The sequence below is a fragment of the Mesoplodon mirus genome (assembly GCF_964341445.2).
Source record: "Mesoplodon mirus genome assembly, chromosome: 7".
Lineage (NCBI taxonomy): Eukaryota > Metazoa > Chordata > Mammalia > Artiodactyla > Ziphiidae > Mesoplodon > Mesoplodon mirus.
In genome coordinates, this window is record NC_138983.1 from 118954455 (window position 1) to 118977247 (window position 22793).

The 22793-nt window shown below is 35.2% G+C and overlaps 1 protein-coding gene across 1 annotated transcript in view; it reads right to left on the minus strand.

Moving 5' to 3' along the window:
- RDX (radixin) overlaps nucleotides 1–22793 on the minus strand; it is a 76469-nt gene that overhangs the window by 20239 nt on the left and 33437 nt on the right. The window contains exons 4-10 of the mRNA XM_082629132.1: nucleotides 15596–15691; nucleotides 14800–15074; nucleotides 9446–9529; nucleotides 9097–9243; nucleotides 7855–7951; nucleotides 6807–6970; nucleotides 1378–1508 (exon numbers count right to left, since the gene is read on the minus strand). Coding sequence (XP_082485258.1) covers nucleotides 1378–1508; nucleotides 6807–6970; nucleotides 7855–7951; nucleotides 9097–9243; nucleotides 9446–9529; nucleotides 14800–15074; nucleotides 15596–15691 — 994 coding nt within the window. The remainder of the gene's footprint in view (nucleotides 1–1377; nucleotides 1509–6806; nucleotides 6971–7854; nucleotides 7952–9096; nucleotides 9244–9445; nucleotides 9530–14799; nucleotides 15075–15595; nucleotides 15692–22793) is intronic.

Genomic DNA, 22793 nt, shown 5'->3' on the forward strand with positions numbered 1-22793 from the left:
GTATTGCTCGTACTCTTCACATGGTGCTTAGTACATGTTACCTCACTTTATTAATATTTTTAATGTATACATCTCATTTCTGTCAACCACACAGGCTTCACTCCCATGCATGCTATGTATCTGTCTTTCGAAAACACAGCACAAAGTAGGCGCATCACAAATGTCTGCTTTTTTAACTGATGAAAAAGCACCTAGAGTGGGAGAAACAGCATCAAGTTGGAATTCAGGAAACAAGTTCTACCCTTGTGTTATGGTCTGCAAATAAGTCTCTTTACTACCTCTGGGCTTTAAACTAAATACTTTCTAGGTCTTTTCTAGCTCTGAGAAATGAGGCTTCTAATGAGTCAGAATAAATTCCAGGTGTTTTTTTTTTTCTATTTCTTCTCTTAGAAATATTATTTCCAATCATCTTGCAATTGGAATGATCAGTTTGTGGATTTATAAGTCTCTGTTACTTCCTCCTCTAGCTACCCATCTGCAAGTTATTCTACCTACTTCTCAACAGCATCTCCCCACCACGGTAGGTTGATGTAAGGAATGAAAATAAACCTTAAATAAGACCATTAGTTATTTCCAACAGAAGTGAATGGCTGGTCCTACTAGTTGTCAGGAAAGCAGGTATTAATTTAATTTTATAAATAATGTAGATTTTTATGTTATCCCCTAGATCCTACTACTTAGGAAGGAGCATAACATCTTATTTTGCTCAATATCTTTTTTCTCTTGTTCTCCCCACTATTTCTTGTTTGAAATTAGTATATTCTAGAGTTATTTTATATAAACCACACTCTCTAAATCCAATGTATCCTTGCTATATATACACTGTAGCATTTTGGTTACCTACTGCCTAGGTCGTAGGTTCTTCCAAACATGTTACCAAAAACAAACAAACAAAACACTTCTACTATGTGTTGTGCATTTTTTTAATATACTGAAATTAAATTTAGAGACAGTTCTAGAAGAGTTTAAATAGTCAGAATAGCTTAAAATGCCTTTAATTACCTAGATGCCTTGAAGTTCTTACATATCCATAAAATACTTTTGTTTAAATACCAGAAAGTATTGAAAACATGTTTTTGTTTATGGAACCCTGAATAGTGACAGGAATAAATTACTACAGACAGGCATTCGTAATATATAATAAGGGTACACATAAAAATATTTGAGTGCTTAAGTAAATGAAAGACAAAGACTATATGAGCCTTGTATAGTTGAATGTGCCTTAAATGTGTTTATGATGTAATTCCACAAGTATTAAATTGGCAATTAAATGTAATTATTCTAGATAAGACAAATAAGATTTAACAGTAGTAAAAAATATTATTAGCTGATGACAGAGCAACAATTTTGAATCCAGTGTCAAAAAGAAACTTTTACCTTTCTGGGCTTTCATTGTCTGTTCTTCAATTTGCCTCAGACGTTCCATTAGCTCTTCCTTTTCACGTTCTATTCTTTCCTTTTCCTTTTCTGCTATTTCTCTTTTCTTCTTTTCATTCTCTAATTGCGCCCTTAAAAGGAATTACAATTGTGCTTTTACAAATTAATATATGCAAATATTCATATGAAGCCTAAGAAGAAACTACAGCATAAATATTTTAACAGAGTCCTCATTATACTTAGATTTGTTCAAAACTCATATAGTTAAGAATATAGGACTACACTGTTACATACACAGTTGTGAGGCTGCAAAAAGTTTAGTCAATGACTGTTTAAAATGAACTCTTGACAGTAAATTATATGTCAGCACAAAAGGAGTTAACTGCACAGCTGCTATACCCAAGGACATGCCTTCTTTAGATTAGCAGGAGCCCTCCACTGGGGGAAGTAACAAAGGCTTGAAGGGAGTAAACAAGGCTGTTTCACTTTAAACAGCAAAATAACCTGGAAGGGCAACAATTTTCAACCATTAACAATTAATAGAAGTTTAATTTCTAAGGTAGTACCAACTTATGCTTAGATACAAGATGACAAACCAGTTTAATCTCCTTTGACAAATCCCTTAGAATGATAGTACATATCTAAATATAGCCAAATTCATTCATCAAACATCTACCAAGGGCCTACTGTGGGTCGGACTCTATGTTGAGGGCCAGAAGTATAATGATGAAAAAGAGACCCTATGTTAATTATCAGATAATACTGTCTACTTTAATGGGAATAATTTTCTCTCGTTAAAAAAAAATTGATTATGATTTCATCTGACACTTATCTGAATATACCTAAATATTTCTAAAAGACATTGCTGCCATTTGATGTCAATTCTGAATTTCAGGCCCAAACCATGTAGTTTCTCAACCTGCAGTCTCTGATAAGCTTACCAGCAAAGTTCTGTTATCAATTCCTTACTCAATAAACCTAAACTTAAAAATTCCTACAGCTCCTAGTACCTATATGCCTCTAACATGAAAAGAGAATCAACCCAGTTTTGGGATAAACAGGCACAGTTGTGGCAACTCAGCAAGAGACAGACCCTTAAGTGTAAGGGTGACCATACCTGTCCAGCTGGTTTTAATGAATCCTCACAGCATTTAATAACCTAGGGCTTGGAGTTCATTCATGCGAGGGGAGCTCCACCTCTGTTCTAGAATTCCCTACAAGGTACTTTCTCAACAGCCAGGAGTCAGTAACTAAGCACCCCTCTGCCGCCAAGACTTGGACTCACTCTGCAGCACATTCACCTCTTTCTTCCTATCCTATTCAACCCATAAGAGTATACACAGATAAAGAGACGTAAGAATTTGGGAGCCCCCACCCCTCTAGAAGACAGGGGTGCTTGAGGTTTAAGGACATGTTTGAGTTTCCCAACTTCCTTGAGCAAAGCAAGGGCCTGGTGGCCTCTGCAGAGGCTGCTGACCTTTCTGTATCCTTTAGAAAGCTGAAAAGGCAGGCTTGTCTGTGAAAGCAAGAGCACAGTACTTTTCAAGGAATAGCTAGTATAGCCAAGAGCTACTTTTTTTCCGTGCCAGGCTGTCTGCTACTCTAAGATGTTGAATAGCCTACCCCCAACATTCCCCAGCCTCTGCTCAATCAAATCCAGTGTTGCCACAGTCCTCCAAGACAGTTAGTTACCTTCCTCCCTCCCTCCCTGAGGCCCTGAGACACTTTATGAGGACTTACACCACAAAACAGATCTCAAGACAAAGGCTGTAATAATATTCCATGAACTCAGAACCTTTCAGGTCCAGCTCTAGCACACAGATGGCCCCTTCTGGAGATAGGCACTGGTGTTATTTAGCTTTTCCCTATTGATGTTTCATTTGTTCACCCTCAAGGACAGAGGTAAAGGAGATATGGAAGCAGGAAATAAGACAGAAGGTAACAAACAAGTTGGGGGGAAAATTCAGTCTTTGTACTGAAAAAGAGAATAAATGTATAGCCGATATTTAACTTGACTATAATATTTAAAGCATTTTGCAAAGTTTACTCTGCTGCGCTCTTATGAGGCTTGTGTCTCATATCTCCCGTTGCGGAGCACAGGCTCCGGACGTGCAGGCTTAGCGGCCATGGCTCACCAGCCCAGCCGCTCCGCGGCATGTGAGATCTTCCTGGACCAGGGCACGAACCCGCGTCCCCTGCATCAGCAGGCGGACTCTCAATCACTACGCCACCAGGTAAGCCCGTGTCTCATATCTTAATAAGAATTCTCACCTGACTACAGCCATCACCAACTAACATCCCATTCAATTAATACAAATGCCTTTGGCTCTCCACATTTCTTAGTGACACCTAGTTTTTGCAGGCCTGTCGTCTCCCTTATGAAACTGAAAAAGCTTGCTTCTCCCTTAAACCTTGTTAGAGGACCAAACTGGTCCATTCACAGGCCACTAGGCATGCCGTGCATATCCTTATCTTTACACATTTGCTTAGGTTGGCTTCATCTACTGAAAATATCGTATCCCTGTCTCTAACTCTCAAAATGAAGTCCCACTTTTCCCATGAAGCAAGCCTCTTGTGATTACTCTAAACCACAGATGTAAATATTTTTACTTAGAGTTTGGATTTGGAAATACTCATTTGACCAAGCTGTTCTATTTTAAGAAATAAATAACACATTAATAAACTATCAATTCTCTGTACTAATATGCAAAAAATATTTTAAAATATACTACTTTTTAAAGAATATCAGATGGCCTCAATTACATTTTTCTTAACGTGAAGATTAAAACATATTCAGACTAACTTCTCAAACTAACTTCTATTCAGACTATGTATTCATAATATTAAGAATTATTTACTGCTACTATTTATTAAAGACATCAGGTACTTTGCGAAATGTTTCTATACTGACGCTAGTATTTCTCACAAAAACTCCTGAAACTAGGACTATTATTTTCATAGTAAGGGCAAGAGAACAGTGGGTCAGAAGTTACTTTTTCAACAAGTGTCAGAAGAGAATTCAAACCCAGATTTATTTAATTCCAAAGCCTGTATTCTTTGCATGGCACCAGCTGAGTCCTAGTGATACAGGCAGCCAGCCATGACACAGAATATCCCATAGCTAACCTACAACTGACATGTAGGTACCTGGCTCTAAACTGTAAACTCAATTCAATTTGGATGCAAATAACTTAAGAACACAGACTACAGGGACCAATAACCCTGTAAGATCATTTTCACTATAAGAAAAAAAGTTATCAGAGTTATGGGGAGAGAATATGGCCACATATGCCAACGTACTGTAGGGAAAGAGGCCTCTTGCTGCCCCTTCCCAGCTACTGTTCTTGCCCAAGAGATTCCAGCAGCACAGGCAGCATACCTCTGAGCATTCCCCAAGTATGTCTGCTGGCTACTTTGTCATTGGGCTTGACCAAAATTGTTTCCACAAACACAGCTGTCATTTCTCTCTGACCTGTAAAGCAGGGAATAAATGAAGAATTGGAGTGCCATTTCTGAAAGACTGCCAATCCCTATGTGGCTGGACTAATAAAAAACATCCTCTAGGCATTCAAATGAATTAAACAATTACTGAATTCCCACTGTGTACAAAGCAGTCAATAAATGCTTGCTAATGAAATGCTGGAACCTTTCATGGAATCCAAGAAAGGAACCATGGGGTTGTTACTGTTTTAAAAAAAAAAAAAAGAAAGAAACTTAAAATCTTCCACTTTCATCTAGGCCTTCGAGTAACTAAAATATAGCACCATCACCAAATGGTGTTTATTAATTATACTACACTCCTCTCTATGTGTGAGAAACAAAAGACAAATATATTTATGCTAAGAATGTAAATAATACATCAACATCATAGACAAGCAGATTGGTCAGGACATATTACAGCTTGATGAGTGTGAGATGTAATTTCTCATATATCTCATGAGATATAATTTCTCCTATCTCCAGATAGGAGACCTTAGAGGGATGGGAAGGGAAGCAAGGAAGAAAGAGAGGGGGAGGGGGAGGGGGGGAGAGAGAGAACGAGAGAAAGAAAAGTTTTGTCTTTTGAGAGAGAGAGGGAAAGGCTATGCTGGATAAGGAAAGAGAGAAAGTAAAGCCCAATACAGAACTATTTTAAAAAGTAGGTAAGACTAGAACTACAATGTGATTCTAAGCTACATGAGAGCAGTGAAAAATGATAGAGCCCAAAGTAACATTCCAACTTAGCATCTTTAATGGTGGGGTCAGGAATTACTGGAAAGTTTCATGCCTGTACAAAAAATGTTTTGTGAAGCAGTAAACTTCTCTAAGACAGACAAATTGAGGGGAGCAATATGAATTACTAAAATATTTGAAATACACAGAACATTTAAGAAAAAAATGTATCTAATACAAACACTAAAAATATAGGTAGCAAAGTTATATCTGGGAGAGGGCCAATTCAATTGCTGGATTCAAATAATGTTATTGCCAACATGACACATGTTTTTATATATATGGTTAGGGGTCATCAATTTTTTTTTCTTTAGGACCTACTCTATTCTTAGATTATTGTGTTATTCTCCAAAGATTTCCTCAATAGAGGTTAACTTTAATTTGGTCTCTAAATGTTTTCAAATAAAGCATAGAGTCTGAATTAATATAGAATCAGATTTAGGAATTATGTTGCTGGACCCAGTAATGTGGTTCCAGGGTCGACAAGGATTTTATTCAGTATTTTTACATTTCAAAAATCTCAATTTAATATATTTAACACCTTTTTCAAAAGTCTAAGTGAACCATGGTTAAAAATATCAGTGTCATTGGTAGGGAGTGCTATTGTTATTCAGCTCTGTATAGTGTGACTGTTCACTTCAGTTCTACAATGTCACTGACACTGTTTCAAAGCAAATACTCAGCACATTCTTACCCTGAAAAATTAAGACACACAAATCACAAGCAAAACAAACTTGAAAATTTCAAACTACTACATCCATACCGAAGTCTGTCAGTAAAAAGCAAGCACAATAAAAGAAAAGCACATCCATGGAGTCATGAAAAGCCATTTTCTCAGAAATATTTGTCAAAGATTTCTAACTTGAAAATTATACATACTCATTTTAAAAGAGGATAGTGATAATACATGCTATCATTCAATTTTTAAAAAAATATTTATTTGGCTGTGCTGGGTGGTAGTTGCAGCACACAGGATATTTACTTGAAGTATGCGGGATCTAGTTCCCCAACCAGGGATCGAACCCTGGCCCTCTGCATTGGGAGCAGGGAGTCCCAACCACTGGACCACCAGGGAAGTCCCTGTCATTCAATTTTAATAACAATGAATCTAATGTAAAAATGTCAATTTAGAGTACGTTAAAGAAACTGATGAGGATTCTTAAATTTTAGATAACCTATTCCTATCAATTAAAAATGAAAGGCTATAAATTCCATACCTTTCCAACTGCTTCTGATGTTTCTCCTCCCTAGCCTGAGCCTTCATCTGCTGTACCTCAATAGTATCAGGCTTCCTTCTTCGCATGTATAGTTCATGGTTTCCCATGCATAAGGCCAAAATCCGCTTATTGATTCTCAGACGAGGCGCATAAAAAACAAAATCCTAAACATAAAGGAGCCCAAATTTAAAATCTTCATGAAGGACAGTCACTCACAATAATCTGTACTAAATTTCAACCTGTGCTATGACTTCTAATGTCATATTCCATATAGTTTAGAAATCATAAAATTTCTTCACTCCTCATGTATATGCCATACTTTCACTAACTGGTTCCTCACCTTTTCATTCCCTACCAGTTTCGTGGAGAAGCTAATGTTCTTACCCTCTCAGTGTATTAAATGTCATTTATTCTTTTTTCTTCTCCAAAGAAACTATGAGCATCAGTTCCTTCACGTCAGAGGAGGATTTTTTTGTTTGTTTTGCCTCTTGCCATTAATCTCAAAACTGGACCTTCGTTCAAGGCTGTTAAGCTTTTTAACCTAGAAATGTTCTCCATATCTTTGTCTTTCCAATACCTGAGTTAAAATACTGGAGTATACTTGACACTAGAGGAATCAAAAAATCTATTTAAATATAAAGATTTCTTAAGTTCAAGGCTTCAAGTTATGAAAATACAAAGTTCATAATGCAAAGCTCTATAAACAAGTTAAACAAGTTAAACAAGAGTAGGGCAATCTCTACTAATTCTAGCCACCAACATGTTCTTTTAAAATAGGAATGCTGATTGTTTTCAACCACCTCCTAATAAATATTACCTACCTTATAGTTAAATCTCAGTTAAAATAAAACTCTAGTAATTTACATGTTGTAAAAAGATTAAAACCTTGTATTCTTAATGTTATTTCATCATTGGGAAAGTTAAACTATGAAAAGAGAATATTCCTCAGAAGCAATTCAATAAATGAACAATGCCATTCTTCAAGTGGTATCATAGCAAAGTGGCAGAAATTTAGAGTTAATACATAAAATGAAAGAATTTTACTTACAGGTGCCTTTTTGTCAATCGGCTTTATAACAAATTTTTTGTCATTAAATGAAATATTTCTGATTTCACTCCAGGGAAAACCAATTTTAGGTGTTAACCTTAAAAAATGAAAGCATCCCTTAAGATGAATGTATTCGCATTATAAAAAGAAACTGAACCATTCCAGTTAAGTCCAAAGTCCCCTTTGTCCATAATCCCCACTCCCAATCCCTCCCATCTTGAGCTAACCCCTTTCACATTCCCCATCTTTATCTGTAGTCGTAACTATAATAGGTACTCTTACAGAAACTCATTCAAAAATTTTCCAAAGGAAGAAAAAGAAGAAAAGATTTCATCCACAAAAATTACTCTTGAAGTCATTTTTGCTTTTCATTCAAAAATTTCAAAATTTTCTCTTCTGAATGATATAGCATTTTAACTTGCTTTGTAATATATGAAAAAATATATCAGAGTAAAATTAGTAAAATCCTCTCTTTTGGAGTTATTCTATTTGCTTAGGAATGTGTATTTTATTAGATACTTGTAAATCATGAAAATAAAATTCTGGAGCCAACCCAGAATAAAAAGAAACATCTTAGGAGAAGGCATTACTGGCACAGACTTGGTCGCTTATGTGATACAGTAAATTAAAGAAAGGAATAAAGCAATTGTAACTATCATTACTGAAAAGTGCTCTAAGAGCCTGACATATATATTCCTGGTCAATTTCAAAGTAAAATTACACTGTCCATTATGCATGATACAGGAGGAATATTCTACTTCATTGATGTCTAAAAATATTCAAAACAATTCCTATAAGATAAATGTTCAAAAAAAAGTGTTACAAAATACAGTAAATTATACACCTATTAATTCATTGTCTCACTGCTCCTGATGTATACATGCTAATTTCAATTTCAACCTACATGCCAGGCATAACATTTAAGGAATCACTCTTTATCTATGCAAGAACAAATTTTAATTAAGTTACTAGACATAACTCACAAGACATCAAGAAGCACACTTCAAATAAAAGTCAATCATTCTATTTAAAAAATACACTTGAGAACTCTGAAACTGCAAGATGTTGAGAAAACAGATATATGTTATCTGAGAGCCTATGTGGCACTAACAAATTTTTTAATTTGGGAGGGAAAAAAGCAGTTAAGAGTGATTTAGCCCAAAAAGAACTTTACAAACATAAGAGCAAAGCCATATAGACCAATGAATAATGACTAGTTCACTATGCAACTAATTTACTTACTTGTCATCATGTTCATAAATATTCAGACCCAAAGCATCAACGCCTAGCCACAATTCAGTTCCCTTTTTATTTTTTATTTCAAAATAGTTGACTCCATACATTTCTAGATCCTGTGCAATCTTCAGGTATTCCATCATAGAATCTTCCCTATTGAAATAAAGCTAATTTTAATATATATAAGTAAAAGTAATACCAAACAAATTACAAAAACAATCTGGATTAAAATTTAGTGCTTTATATTTATTTATATGTCAATAATCTGTTGGGGATAATCTGATGTAATAATAAATGCTATGGAAAAAAAAACTTAATTTGAGAAAAAATACTAAGAAAATAACCACCCATATACCTTAGCATTCCTCTATGTTCTTCATGCCAGTTCTGTATTCTTTCTTCCCACTGTTCTTTTGTCAGTTTGTGTTGTTCCAAAACACTGCAAGGAAAAAAAAAATCTATGAAAATGCCTCTAAGGTTCAAATATTCTTTTTAAAAGTCTAGAATCATTCAGTACCTTAACTGTGGTGGTCACACAAAGCTATACACATGATAAAACTGCACAGAATTAACAAATATATATATACACACAAATGATTGCAGTAACACTGATGAAACCTGAATGGGGTCAGTGGATTGCATCAATGTCAACATCCTAGTTGTGATACTGTACTAAAGTCATGCAAGATTTTACCATTACGGAAGGCTGGGAGAAGGATACTCAAGACCCAGACCTCCCTATCGTTTTTTACCAGTGTGTGTGAATCTACAACTATCTCAAAATAAAGATTCTATGATCCTGAAACTATTTTACATAATATATGTTTTTAAGATAGTTATATGGCTAGTTTATGGGAATTCAAATATTTGAAATGAATAAAATATTGGGCCAAAAAAAGGGAAAATGACTTCCTCATGATTAATAAAAAAAATTAGACAAGAACAGACTGAAAATCAGAATTCTTGGGTCTTAATTCTTCTATGACTCTATGTATTTACTTTCTTTGCTGCTAAATTTAATTTTGTTATTTTCTATCGGTAATACTTTTATATAAGAAGTATACAAGTGAAAAGGCATTTTTTTCACCACCCCCCAACACTTCAAACAATTTATTAGTTTCTTTTGTATCCTTCCAGTGTTTCTTCTGCAAATGTAAGCAAACACAAACATTCTCATTTTCAACGACAAATATTTTAACACCAAATGAGCAAATTCAGCATGCGTATAATTTACCTGCTGTGTTTACTATCCTGCTATGTGTTTCTATTCTCCTTGGGAATTATGATGACAATTATCCAACTTTATTGATGAATACTCAGATCCTATTTTACTGATAGCAAAAGCTGTGGTATTAAAATATTATTTTTTTACTATGTAAAAATTTTAAGGTAAACCCACGGATTTCTTAGCAGCATAAAGGAATCTTGGAATATAATCTTCCCTTGGACAAGTTACTCACTATTTAGAGTGAATTCCTTAATGAGGCCTCAGACAGACCATGATGTTTTTACTACACACCATTTTCTCTATGTATCCTTTTAAGCTCTTGCTTTTGAGGAGATTTTTGTCTTCCTCTTTACAGTATTTAAGTTTCCACATTTTTCTTGTCTTTATACTCTCTTGCCATCTGGCCTCTGTGCTCACCAAGAGGCAAGGCTTGAGGGCATAATCAGTGCAGCCAATTGCAGATATTACAATGTTAACTAAATCTGAAGGTATGGATTAATTAAATTAAATGTCACTAAGATTTATGTTCTAGCTTTTTATATTCTGAATTTCAAATCTCATTCGTTTGCATTTTGTATAATGTGCTTGTATTATTAATCTGCATGACTGGTTTGCAGGTATCCAAAAATTCCCACTTTGGAAAAGAATCTGAAGAAGAATGGATATATATATATATATATATGTATAACTGAACCACTTTGCAGTACACCTGAAACTAACACAACATTGTAAATCAACTATACCCCACTATAAAATAAAAATTAAATTTTAAAAAAAGAGATAATAACTAAAAAAAAAGAGGAAAAAATTCCCACTTCTTTTTTTTCTTCTGTCCAGGAAAAAGGAGATCTTCTTCACGGTAAGGCTAATCTGTCCCACCTGGCTTTAAATCTGTCTATTTGAGACTTTAAAAGACTTATCCCTCTATTTTCTCAGGATCTTCACTCCATCATTTATTGTCCTCTGCCTACATATATTACCAGATACAGGCATACCACAGAGATATTTTCGGTTCATTTCCAGACCACAATAAGAAAGCAAGTCACACAAATTTTTTGGTTTCCCAGTGCATATATGGTTATGGTTATACTATACTGTAGTCTATTAAGTGTGCAATAGCATTATATCCATAGAGACAATGTACATACCTTAATTTAAAAATATTTTATTGCTAAAAAATGCTAACCACCATCTGAGGCTTCAGGGAGTCATAATCGTTTTGCTAGTGGAGGGTTTGAAATATTGCGAGAGCTACCAAATGTGACACAGAGACATGAAGTGAGCTAAAGCTGCTGGAAAAAACAGTGCTAAAAGACTTGCTTGATGCAGGGTTGCCACGAACCTTCAATTTGTAAAAAACACAATACCTAAAGCACACAATAAAGCAAAGTGAGAAAAAAGGAGGTATGCCTATATACTTATTTGTGTTAAGAGGGCAAAGATCACATCCATGTTGCTCACCACTTATGCCCAGTGCCAGAACAAAAGAGGCAAAAATCTGTAGAGTGAATAAAGGAATTAATTCTTTTCCATCTTTTAAAGAACATGTCTATAAACTCATGCTTCCCTCCTCTTAGTATTTTTCTTTGTCACAGCCAAATTTCTTTCGTGAACTGTTCATATTCACCATCCTTCATTTCCATACCTCACATCACCACCCCCAGTCCACCACAATCTGGCTTCAACCCCCAACAATCTACTGAAACTGCTCTTATACTAGAGATATTTCAAACTCAATAGGTTCAAAACTGAAATCTTCCATCTCTGAAATGTGTTCCTTCTCCTCTTACCTTGAAAAGGTATTACAAACCACCCAAATGCCCAAGTCAGAAACCTGGTACACAAAAATTTATGCATATCTAGCTCTTTTTAAAAGAGAGGGATACTATCTGGTGGAGCTGATTATTCCTATCAGCAGATTGCTAAACTCTACTGTGGGAGAACAGATTGCTTATCTGGGTTTTTCAATACAAGAATTATAAACATCCAACAAAATCAAATTATTGTGTTTGATTTAGGTTCACCAAATAAGCTGATTACTAATTTTCCCCCAGATACTTAGTGATAAAAGTTTGTTATATACTATACAGGGAATAAATCAACGACTGAAGGTATCTTCTCCATTCTAAACCAACAACTTAGTATTCTGACTTTATGAGTCTCTTTTAAACTTAGATAGCTTGAATTAGTCCTCCTTAGACTAACAACTTGAAGGACACCTGACTGGACCTTCAAAGTTAAAGACCAAACCTTGAACAGCCTGTGCTATCTTCCTTCTTCTAAATAGAATGGGTTACAGCACATATGCATGTAAAAGAAGTTAAATTAATTGTGTTTAAGTGATTCCAGTATCAAAAAAAATGTTTTTAATCACATGACTATTAAATGTAAGCCAATTACTTCATCTGGTACTCACCCAAACAGCAATCTGATCTAACACTGAAAGAACAACTATCTATGTTATACTTGTTGAGATGAAACATGACTATTTTATGAACAATTAAGAATTTTAAGGGTAATTTTGATTATATATAACCATTACCTTATGTTCTGATTTAAAAGCTAACCTGCTGGCGTTTTACTATATATAAATTATACCTCAATTAAAATAAAAACTTTTAACTGAAATGAAATTCTACTGTACCAGTAATCAGTTACTCAATTTAGTGCCTAAAAAATCTGAGAAAAGGAACTTTGGGCTGGAATAATCATCAAAAAGAAACAGAGGCTAATAAGTATTTCATATTCCTGATTCTTTCAGTGAACAACATGCATTATTTTACCTTCTAAGATAACTATTATTGTTGTAATATTAAAGAGCAGAACAGTATAACATTTAATAATCAATTATTAAAGCTACTGTACTTAAGGGTACCTATAAAGCATATAACAACAGAATATAATTTATTAGCCAAAAATAATCTTTAATGCTTACAACCAAAGGAAATTAATAAAAAGTAGACAAAGTAGTTCTGTCTTTCTTCATATTTAGTACCTATGAAAAAGAAATTACACCTAAGGGCTTAAATACTATGAGGAGGTGATAGAGAACTGAAATTTTAGGTTAATATACAGTTTTGCCTTTAAATAGAAATTTTGAAATTCAGGAATCTGAGCTAAGAATTGTAATAACTTCTCTGGATTCTAAAGAAGAATCCCCATGTACATTCTAGGATCAAGGTCATGTACACTACTATAATTAAGAACTGAGATATTTAAAAGTAACATTTGATGTATTTTCTAGATTTTATAACTAACACTACTAACTAACACTTGTATTCACAATTAAAACTGTAAAGCATACAGTTCATGAACTGTAATCATAAACAGTAAGGTTGACAGAGCACAACTGTTATCCCCTGTTTGCAGATTCAGACACTGAGGCTTAGAGAGTTTAAGTTATGTACTAAGGCCCCATAATTAGCAAAGGGTAGAATCAGCATTCAAAATCTAGGTCTTCTGCTAATGATGTTTTCCTATGCCATACTATTTTAAAATAACTGTTATATTGAAACCGAGTCCCCCTAAACCAAGTTCTCTTACTGAGTTTTTGATTAATCTCTCTATCCAAAACTTTATTCCCTTTCCTTGTCCCCTCTGACCTCAATCCTGTGCTAAGTGAACACTAATCAACCAAGTCAGATGACTAAAGTTGCTACTGTCCTACTGTCGCTAACATTGTTAATGTACTAAAGTTGTTACTATAGATATCATCATTAATGTACAAACTCAGGTTGTTTCTCCAGGGCAAGATGAGCTAACAGACCCTCAAGCCACAGACCACTGGCCAGAGAATCTTAAACCAGACTTCTGACTCCCAAACTGTCACAAGACAATGATCAATTCTAGCCTCTTTGTTCTTCCCCTTTAAAAAGCCCCTGACTCAAAGACCAAGTGGCAGTGGATCTGAGGCTTGTCTCCCACTCCCTTGCTTGGCACCTGCAATAAATGCTACACTTTCCTTCACCACAACCAGGTGTCAGTAGACTGGCTTTCCTGCCTGGTCTGGTGAGCAGACCCGAGTTCAGTAGAGACAGCAGTATGCTGCAGATGAGAACAGAGCCCTAGACTAGGAGTCTGAAAACCGAGTTTAAAAAGCCTTTTGAAAAGTTAGAAACTTAATTTTAATTCTACGGAGGAAATATAGCCTGGCACTTATTATTTTCAAAAGCATTTATTAAGCATCTGCCTGTGTGAGAATTTTTACTAATGAGCAACAATAGTCATGTCTTCCTCAAGCCCAAATTATCACTGCCTCCATTTATTGCTTATCTTGTGGGAATGAGAAGAGGCAGAAACTTTAAGTAATTATAGAGTACATAAATCTATGTAGCTTCTGGGTCATAACTTTTAAAACTATACTCTCTGATCCAGCTGGCAACTTAAAAATCTAAAACGAACAAACAAAAAACACAACCATTTACAAACTTCTAAAATATGATTTTTCAGAGACTATTAACATAAAAGCACGTTTCACTTACCGCTGGGGTAGGAGTCTATCATTAGCCAGGTAGCCTGGCTTATGAATCTCTTTATTAAAATCTCCATACTTGGCTTGGACAGCATAGGAAGCCAAAAGAACTGCAGTTTCTGGTGGACAATATATCTCATCATTTAAGATAGCTTCTTTAACTTGCAAGAAGAAAAGTCTCTGGGTTATTTCTTGAATTAATTCCTCAGAAACATCTTCAGGAAAGAATTTAGCTCTAAATTTGAACTGCAGAGGATTCTCTTTTTTAACATCTTGCTGTGTCACCTGAAACAGTAATTTCAAGTACTGTCAAAAATATTAAGTTCACAATAACTGACCACAGTCACATAAACTTCTCTTTGGAACAAAGTAGGATGTAAAACATAAGTAAGATTCTAAATCCATTAAGATTCTAAACCCATAAAAAATGTATGTGTGAAAAAGATTCTATGCTCATGAATGTGACCGGTAGTTCACAGATCCTAACTAATAACTAAATTGAAATTTCTCTTGAGAAGCTTATCCTTAAGATGTTTAAATTAAGGTCAAAGTACTAAGTAACACCTCATAATATTTTTTACTTCTGAGTTTTCAAATAGCAAAAATGAACATTTCTGTTTTTGAAGATGATAAGTTGATGGTACCTTACTAAATTAAAAGACATGATACCTCTAATGATTCACAGAGATAACTGTAAAAGAAAGCTTGAACTCAGTCAGATTCTGAGCTTTTCTGGCACAAATTCATGACCATGATAACTTCAAAGAAGCTTAATTATTAGCTGGATGTTATCATACATGCTTTACCTTTTTATTTAGTTTAAGCCACGTAGAATAGCCCTTGCTGTCCACATACTGCAGCCCAAAAAACCAGACTTCACGCAAACCAACCGTTTTCACCACCTTAAAAAAAAAAAAAGCCAATTTCAGTTCAGCACTCACATTATAACTGGATGGCACTATACTTCAAAAGAAGAACAAAACTACATAGAAATTATAGGTTTATTCTTTTGCTACAGAAAAGATCTTTCCTAAATTTAACATAATAATTAAAGGAACGTTTCTGAAAATTTAAATTCAGGTTTTGGTTATTAAATTTTGTAGTTTCATTTCAATCTTATTTGATCCACTTTTTTGTATGTCCTTTTCCTTCTCATCTCCCATCATGACCCAAACAGATAAAAAGAAGAATCTGGGGAACAGACACAGAGCTGTCATAATCCCATTTTCCTATTTCAGTTTAGCACTCCACCCCCAAAACTATACTATTAGGTAGCCCAGACAATAGTATCATTTTGGCAATAAGAGTCTCTGAGGACATGTAAATGCCATGCCTCAGGGTATCCAGCTGCTGATTTCACCCCCATTCCTACTTCCCTTCATTCACCATCGTAAATGCTATGTTCTACCCGCACTGAGCAAAAAAACATCCTTGGAACATGCCATAAATTTTACACTTCTACGCCTCTGGTCATGCTTCTTCCCCTGTCTAGAATGTTTCTTCTGTACTTTTACCACCTGTTAAATAATGTATTCCTCAAGGCCCAGCTCAACTAACATGCTTCCATGAATGAAGCTTTCCTATCATCTAGATAAAATTAATCACTTGATCACTGATAATCCCATAGTACTTTACCGATACTGCTATTTGAACATTTATTTTATCATAATTAACTATTCTTAGTAGAGTGTCTATTTACCCTCCTTGGCTGTTTAAAACTAAGGACAGAGATTACTGCCTTATTCATCTTAATATCCACGTCATCTCCAAGAATGATTAGCCTGTGGTAGGTACTCAGGAGTATTAGGGTAAATAAAGTGGTAAACTAGGATTATTAATCCACACCTAGGATGAGGCCAACAAAAGCATATTTTTAATTCTATATTTAAAATAAAATGAGGGAGGTGAGAGTTTATTAAGATTTCAAAAGCTTTACAAAAAGATTCAACATTAGTTCTTAAGTAATAAACATTCTTGGTTTAAAATAAACAATAAATATTTCTTTTTACTTTTTTTGGCTTTAAAAACCTTTTTATTATTGAAAACTTCAAACATATACAAATAAGCAGTTAGAATAGTACAATAGTGCAAATGTAATTAGTCAGCTTTAATAGATAGAAACTCATGGCCAGTTTTGCTTCATCTACAGCACCTCTCCCCTCTCAGATTGTTTTGAAGCATATCCCAGATACACCATTTTATTTGTAAATACTTTATTTTAAAATTCCTAAACATAAGGAGTCTTATAAAAACAAAAATAAAACATTACAATACCATTATCACACCAGAAAGACTTAACAGTAGATCCCTAATATGTTTAAATTTCTGTGGATATTTTTAAAATATGTATTTTTTTACAGTTTATTTGTTCCACTTAGGATCCAAATGAGATTTACAAATTGCATTTGTTTATCATTTTAAGTCATTTTTAAAAATTGTTTTATGTTGTGGTAAATTTGTATTATAACAATTTTAAAACATGTTTTGTTCATTCATACCCTCAGAGAGTTGTAGAATCTTTCGTTTTTTAAACCATAGTTAAAATACCATTATTCACACCTAAAAAAATTAGCAGTTATTTCTTGCTATCAAATATCTAGAGCACAAGTTTTTCTTACGGTCTTATGAATTTTTCTTAATAGTTGGCTTCTTGAGCCACAATCCAAACTCCACACTTTTTATTTGATTGGTATATCTTTTTTTTTTTTTCGGTAGGCGGGCCTCTCACTGTTGTGGCCTCTCCCGTTGCAGAGCACAGGCTCCAGACGCGCAGGCTCAGCGGCCATGGCTCACGGGCCTAGCCACTCCGCAGCATGTGGGATCTTCCCGGACCGGGGCATGAACCCGTGTCCCCTGCATCGGCAGGCGGACTCTCAACCACTGCGCCACCAGGGAAGCCCCGGTATATCTCTCTTAATGTTAACTCTCTCTTACAGTTTTCTCTTTCGTTTTTTCCCTTTCTATCTTATTTCTGTATTTATTTTTTCACATCTTTATTGGAGTATAAATGCTTTACAATGTGTGTTGTACAACAAAGTGAATCAGCTATATGTATACATATATCCCCATATCCCCTCCCTCTTGAGCCTCCCTCCCACCCTCCCTATCCCACCCCTCTAGGTCGTCACAAGGCATCGAGTTGATCTCCTTGTGCTATGTGCTTCCCACTAGCCATCCATTTTACATCAGGTAGCATATATATGTCAGTGCTACTCTCTCATCTCATCTCATCCCAGCTTCCCCCCACCAACCCCTGCCGTGCCCTGAAGTCCATTCTCTATGTCTGCGTCTTTATTCCTGACCTGCTATGAGGTTCATCAGTACCGCTTTTTAAAATTCCATATATATGCATATGGTATTTGTTTCTCTCTTTCTGACTTACTTCACTTTGTAAGACAGACTCGAGGTCCATCCACCTCACAACAAATAACTCAATTTCGTTCTTTTGATGGCTGAGTAATATTCCACTGTATATATGTGCCACACCTTTATCCATCTGTTGATGGACATTTAGGTTGCTTCCATGTCCTGGCTATTGTAAACAGTGCTGCAATGAACATTGTGGTACACGACTCTTTTTGAATTTTGGTTTTCTCAGGATATATGTGGGATTGCTACATAGTGGGATTGCTGAGTCATAGAGTAGCTCCATTTTTAGCATTTTAAGGAACCTCCATACTGTTCTCCATAGTGGCTGTATCAATTTACTTTCCCACCAACAGGGCAGGAGGGTTCCCTTTTCTCCACACCCTCTCCAGCATTTACTGTTTCTACATTTTTTGATGATGGCCATTCTGACTGGTGTGAGGTGGTACCTCATTGTGGTTTTGATTTGCATCTCTCTAGTAATAAGAGATGTTGAGCATCTTTTCATGTATTTGTTGGCCATTTGTATGTCTTCTATGGAGATATGTCTATTTAGGTCTTTTGCCCATTTTTTGATTGTGTTGTTTGTTTTTGTGATATTGAGCTGCATGAGCACCTTCTATATTTTAGAGATTAATCCTTTGTCAGTTACTTCATTTGCAAATATTTTTTCCCATTCTGAGGGTTGTCTTTGAGTCTTGTTTATGGTTTCCTTTGCTGTGCATAAGCTTTTAAGTTTCATTAGGTCCCATCTGTTTATCTTTTTTTCTTATTTCCCTTACTCTAGGAGGTGGGTCAAAAAGGATCTTGCTGTGATTTACGTCATACAGTGTTCTGCCTATATTTTCCTCTAAGAGTTTTACAGTGTCTGGCCTTACATTTAGGTCTTTAATCCATTTTGAGTTAATTTAGTGTGTTCTAACTTCATTCTTTTACATGCAGCTGTCCATTTTTCCCAGCACCACTTATTGAATAGACAGTCTTTTCTCCATTGTATATTCTTGCCTCCTTTATCAAAGATAAGGTGACCATATGTGCATGGGTTTATCTCTGGGCTATCTATCCTGTTCCAGTAATCTGTATTTCTGTTTTTGTGCCGGTACCATACTCTCTTGATTACTGTACCTTTGTAGTACAGCCTGAAGTCAGGGAGCCTGATTCCTCCAGCTCCTTTTTTATTTCTCAACATCGTTTTGGCTATTTGGGGTCATTTGTGTTTCCACACGAAATGTAAAATTTTTTGTTCTAATTCTGTGAAAAATGCCATTGGTAATTTGATAGGGATTGCACTGAATCTGTAGACTGCTTTGGGTACTATAGTCATTTTCAAAATACTGATTCTTCTAATCCAGAAGCATGGTATATCTCTCCATCTGTTTATGTCATCTTTGATTTCTTTCATCAGTGTTTTAATAGTTTTCTGAGTACAGGTCTTTTGCCTCCTTAGGTAGGTTTATTCCTAGGCATTTTATTATTTTTGTTGTGGTGGTAAGTGGGATTGTTTCCTTAATTTCCCTTTCTGATCTTTCGTTGTTGGTGCATAGAAATGCAAGAGATTTCTGTGCATTAATTTTGTATCCTGCAACTTTACCAAATTCACTGATTAGTTCTAGTAGTTTTCTGGTGGCACCTTTAGGGTTTTCTATGTATAGTATCATGTCATTGGCAAACAGTGACAGTTTTACTTCTTCTTTTCCAATTTGGATTCCTCTTATTTATTTTTCTTCTCTGACTGCCATGGCTAGGAATTCCAATACTATGTTGAATAACAGTGTTGAGAGTGGACATCCTTGTCTTGTTCCTGACCTTAGAGAAAATGCTTTCAGTTTTTCATGACTGAGAATGATGTTTGCTGTGGGTTTTTCATATATGGATTTTAATATGCTGAGGTAGGTTCCCTCTATGCCCACTTTCTGGAGAGTTTTTATCATTAAATGGGTGTTGAATTTTGTCAAAAGCTTTTTTTGCATTTTATTCTTTAATTTGTTAATATGGTGTATCACATTGATTTTTTTGCCTATACTGAAGAATCCTTGCATCCCTGGGATAAATCCCACTTGATCATGATGTATGATCCTTTTAATGTGTTGTTGGATTCTGTTTGCTACTATTTTGTTGAGGATTCTTGTGTCTATGTTCATCAGTGGTACTGGTCTATCATTTTCTCTTTTTCTGATATCTTTGTCTGGTTTTGGTATCAGGGCAATGGTGGCCTCACAGAACGAGTTTGGGAGTGTTCCTTCCTCTGCAGTTTTTTGGAAGAGTTTGAGAAGGACAGGTGTTAACTCTTCTCTAAATGTCTGATAGAATTTGCCTGTGAAGCCATTTGGTCCTGGACTTTTGTTTGTTGGAAGATTTTTAATTACAGCTTCAACTTCATTACCCATGATTGGTCGGTTTATATTTTCTAATGCTTCCTGGTTCATTCTTGGAAGGTTGTACTTTTCCAAGAATTTGTTCCTTTCTTCCAGGTTGTCCATTTTATTGGCATATAGTTGCTTGCAGTACTCTCTTATGATCTTCTGTATTTCTGTGGTGTCAGGTGTAATCTCTCCTTTGTCATTTCTAATTTTATTGATTTGAGTCCTCTCCCTTTTTTTCTTGATGAGTCTGGCTAATGGTTTATCAATTTCAGTTATCTTCTCAAAGAAACAACTTTTAGTTTTATTAATCTTTGCTATTGTTTTCTTTGTTTCTATTTCATTTATCTCTGCTCTGATTTTTATGATTTCTTTCCTTCTAGTAACTTTGGGTTTTATTTTTTCTTCTTTTTCTAGCTGCTTTAGGTGTGAGGTTAGATTGTTTGAGATTTTTCTTGTTACTTGAGGAGAGTTTGAATTGCTATGAACTTCTCTTTTAGAACTGCTTTTGCTGCGTCCCATAGGTTTTGGATCGTCGTGTTTTCATTGTCATTTGTTTCTAGGTGTTTTTTTTAATTTCTTTTGATTTCTTCAGTGATCTCGTTATTTAGCAGCACACTGTTTAGCCTCCATGTATTTTTGTTTTTTACTGTTTTTTCCTGTAATTGATTTCTAATCTCATAGCATTGTGGTTGGAAAAGATGCTTGATACAATTTCAACTTTCTTAAATTTTCCAAGGCTTGATTTGTGACCCAAGATGTGATCTATTCTGGAGCACATTCCATGTGCACTTGAGAAGAAAGTGTATTCTTCCGTTTTCCGGTGGAATGTCCTAAAAATATCAATTAAGTCTATCTGGTCTATTGTGTCATTTAAAGCTGTGTTTCCTTATTTATTTTCTGTCTAGATGATCTAATGGTGTAAGTAGGGTGTTAAAGTCCCCCACTATTGTTGTGTTACTGTTGATTTCTCCTTTTATGGCTGTTAGCATTTGCCTTATGCACTGACATGCTCCTATGTTGGGTGCATAAATATTTATAATTGTTATGTTTTCCTCTTGGATTGATCCCTTGATCATTATGTAGTGTCCTTTCTTATCTCTTGTAATAGGCTTCACTTTAAAATTGATTTTATCTGATATGAGCATTGCTAATCCAGCTTTCTTGTGATATCCATTTGCATGGAATATCTTTTTCCATCCCCTTACTTTCCGTCTGTATGTGTCCCTAGGTCTGAAGTGGGTTTCTTGTAGACAACATATATAAGGATCTTGTTTTTGTATCCTTTCAGCCAGGCTGTGTCTTTTGTTTGGAGCATTTGATCCATTTACATTCAAGGCGATTATCTATATGTGTGTTCCTACTACCATTTTCTTAATTGACTTGGGTTTGTTTTTGTGGGTCCTTTTCTTCTCTTTTGTTTTCCGCTTAGAGAAGTTCCTTTAGCATTTGTTGTAAAGCTGCTTTGCTGGTGCTGAATTCTCATAGCTTTTGCTTGTCTGTAAAGCTTTTGATTTCTCCATCAAATCTGAATGAGATCCTTGTCAGGTAGAGTAATCTGGGGTGTAGGTTTTTCCCTTTCATCACTTTAAATATGTCCTGCCACTCCCTTCTGGCTTGCAGAGTTTCTGCTGAAAGATCAGCTGTTAACCTTATGGAGATTCCATTGTATGTTATTTGTTGCTTTTGCTGCTTTTAACATTGTTTTTAATTTAATTTTTGATAGTTTGAGTAATATGTGTCTCAGCGTTTTTCTTCTGGGTTTATCCTGTATGGGACTCTGAACTTCCTGAACTTGACTATTTCCTCTCCCATGTTAGGGAAGTTTTTGACTATAATCTCTTCTAATATTTTCTCAGACCCTTTCTTTTTCTCTTCTTCTTTTGGAAACCCTATAATTCCAATGTTGGTGGGTGCATTAAATGTTGTCCCAGAAGTCTCTGAGACTGTCCTCTATTCTTTTCATTATTTTTTCTTTATTCTGCTCCCCGCCAGTTATTTCCACCATTTTATCTTCCAGCTCACTTATCCGTTCTTCTGCCTCAGTTATTCTATTGATTCCTTCTAGAGTATTTTTAATTTCAGTTATTGTGTTGTTCAGCACTGTCTGTTTGCTCTTTAGTTCTTCTAGATCCTTATTAAACATTTCTTGTATTTTCTCCATTCTGTTTCCAAGATTTTGGATCATCTTTACTATCATTACTCTGAATTCTTTTTCAGGTAGGTTGCCTATTTTGTCTTCATTTATTGGTCTTGTAGGTTTTTACCTGCTCCTTTC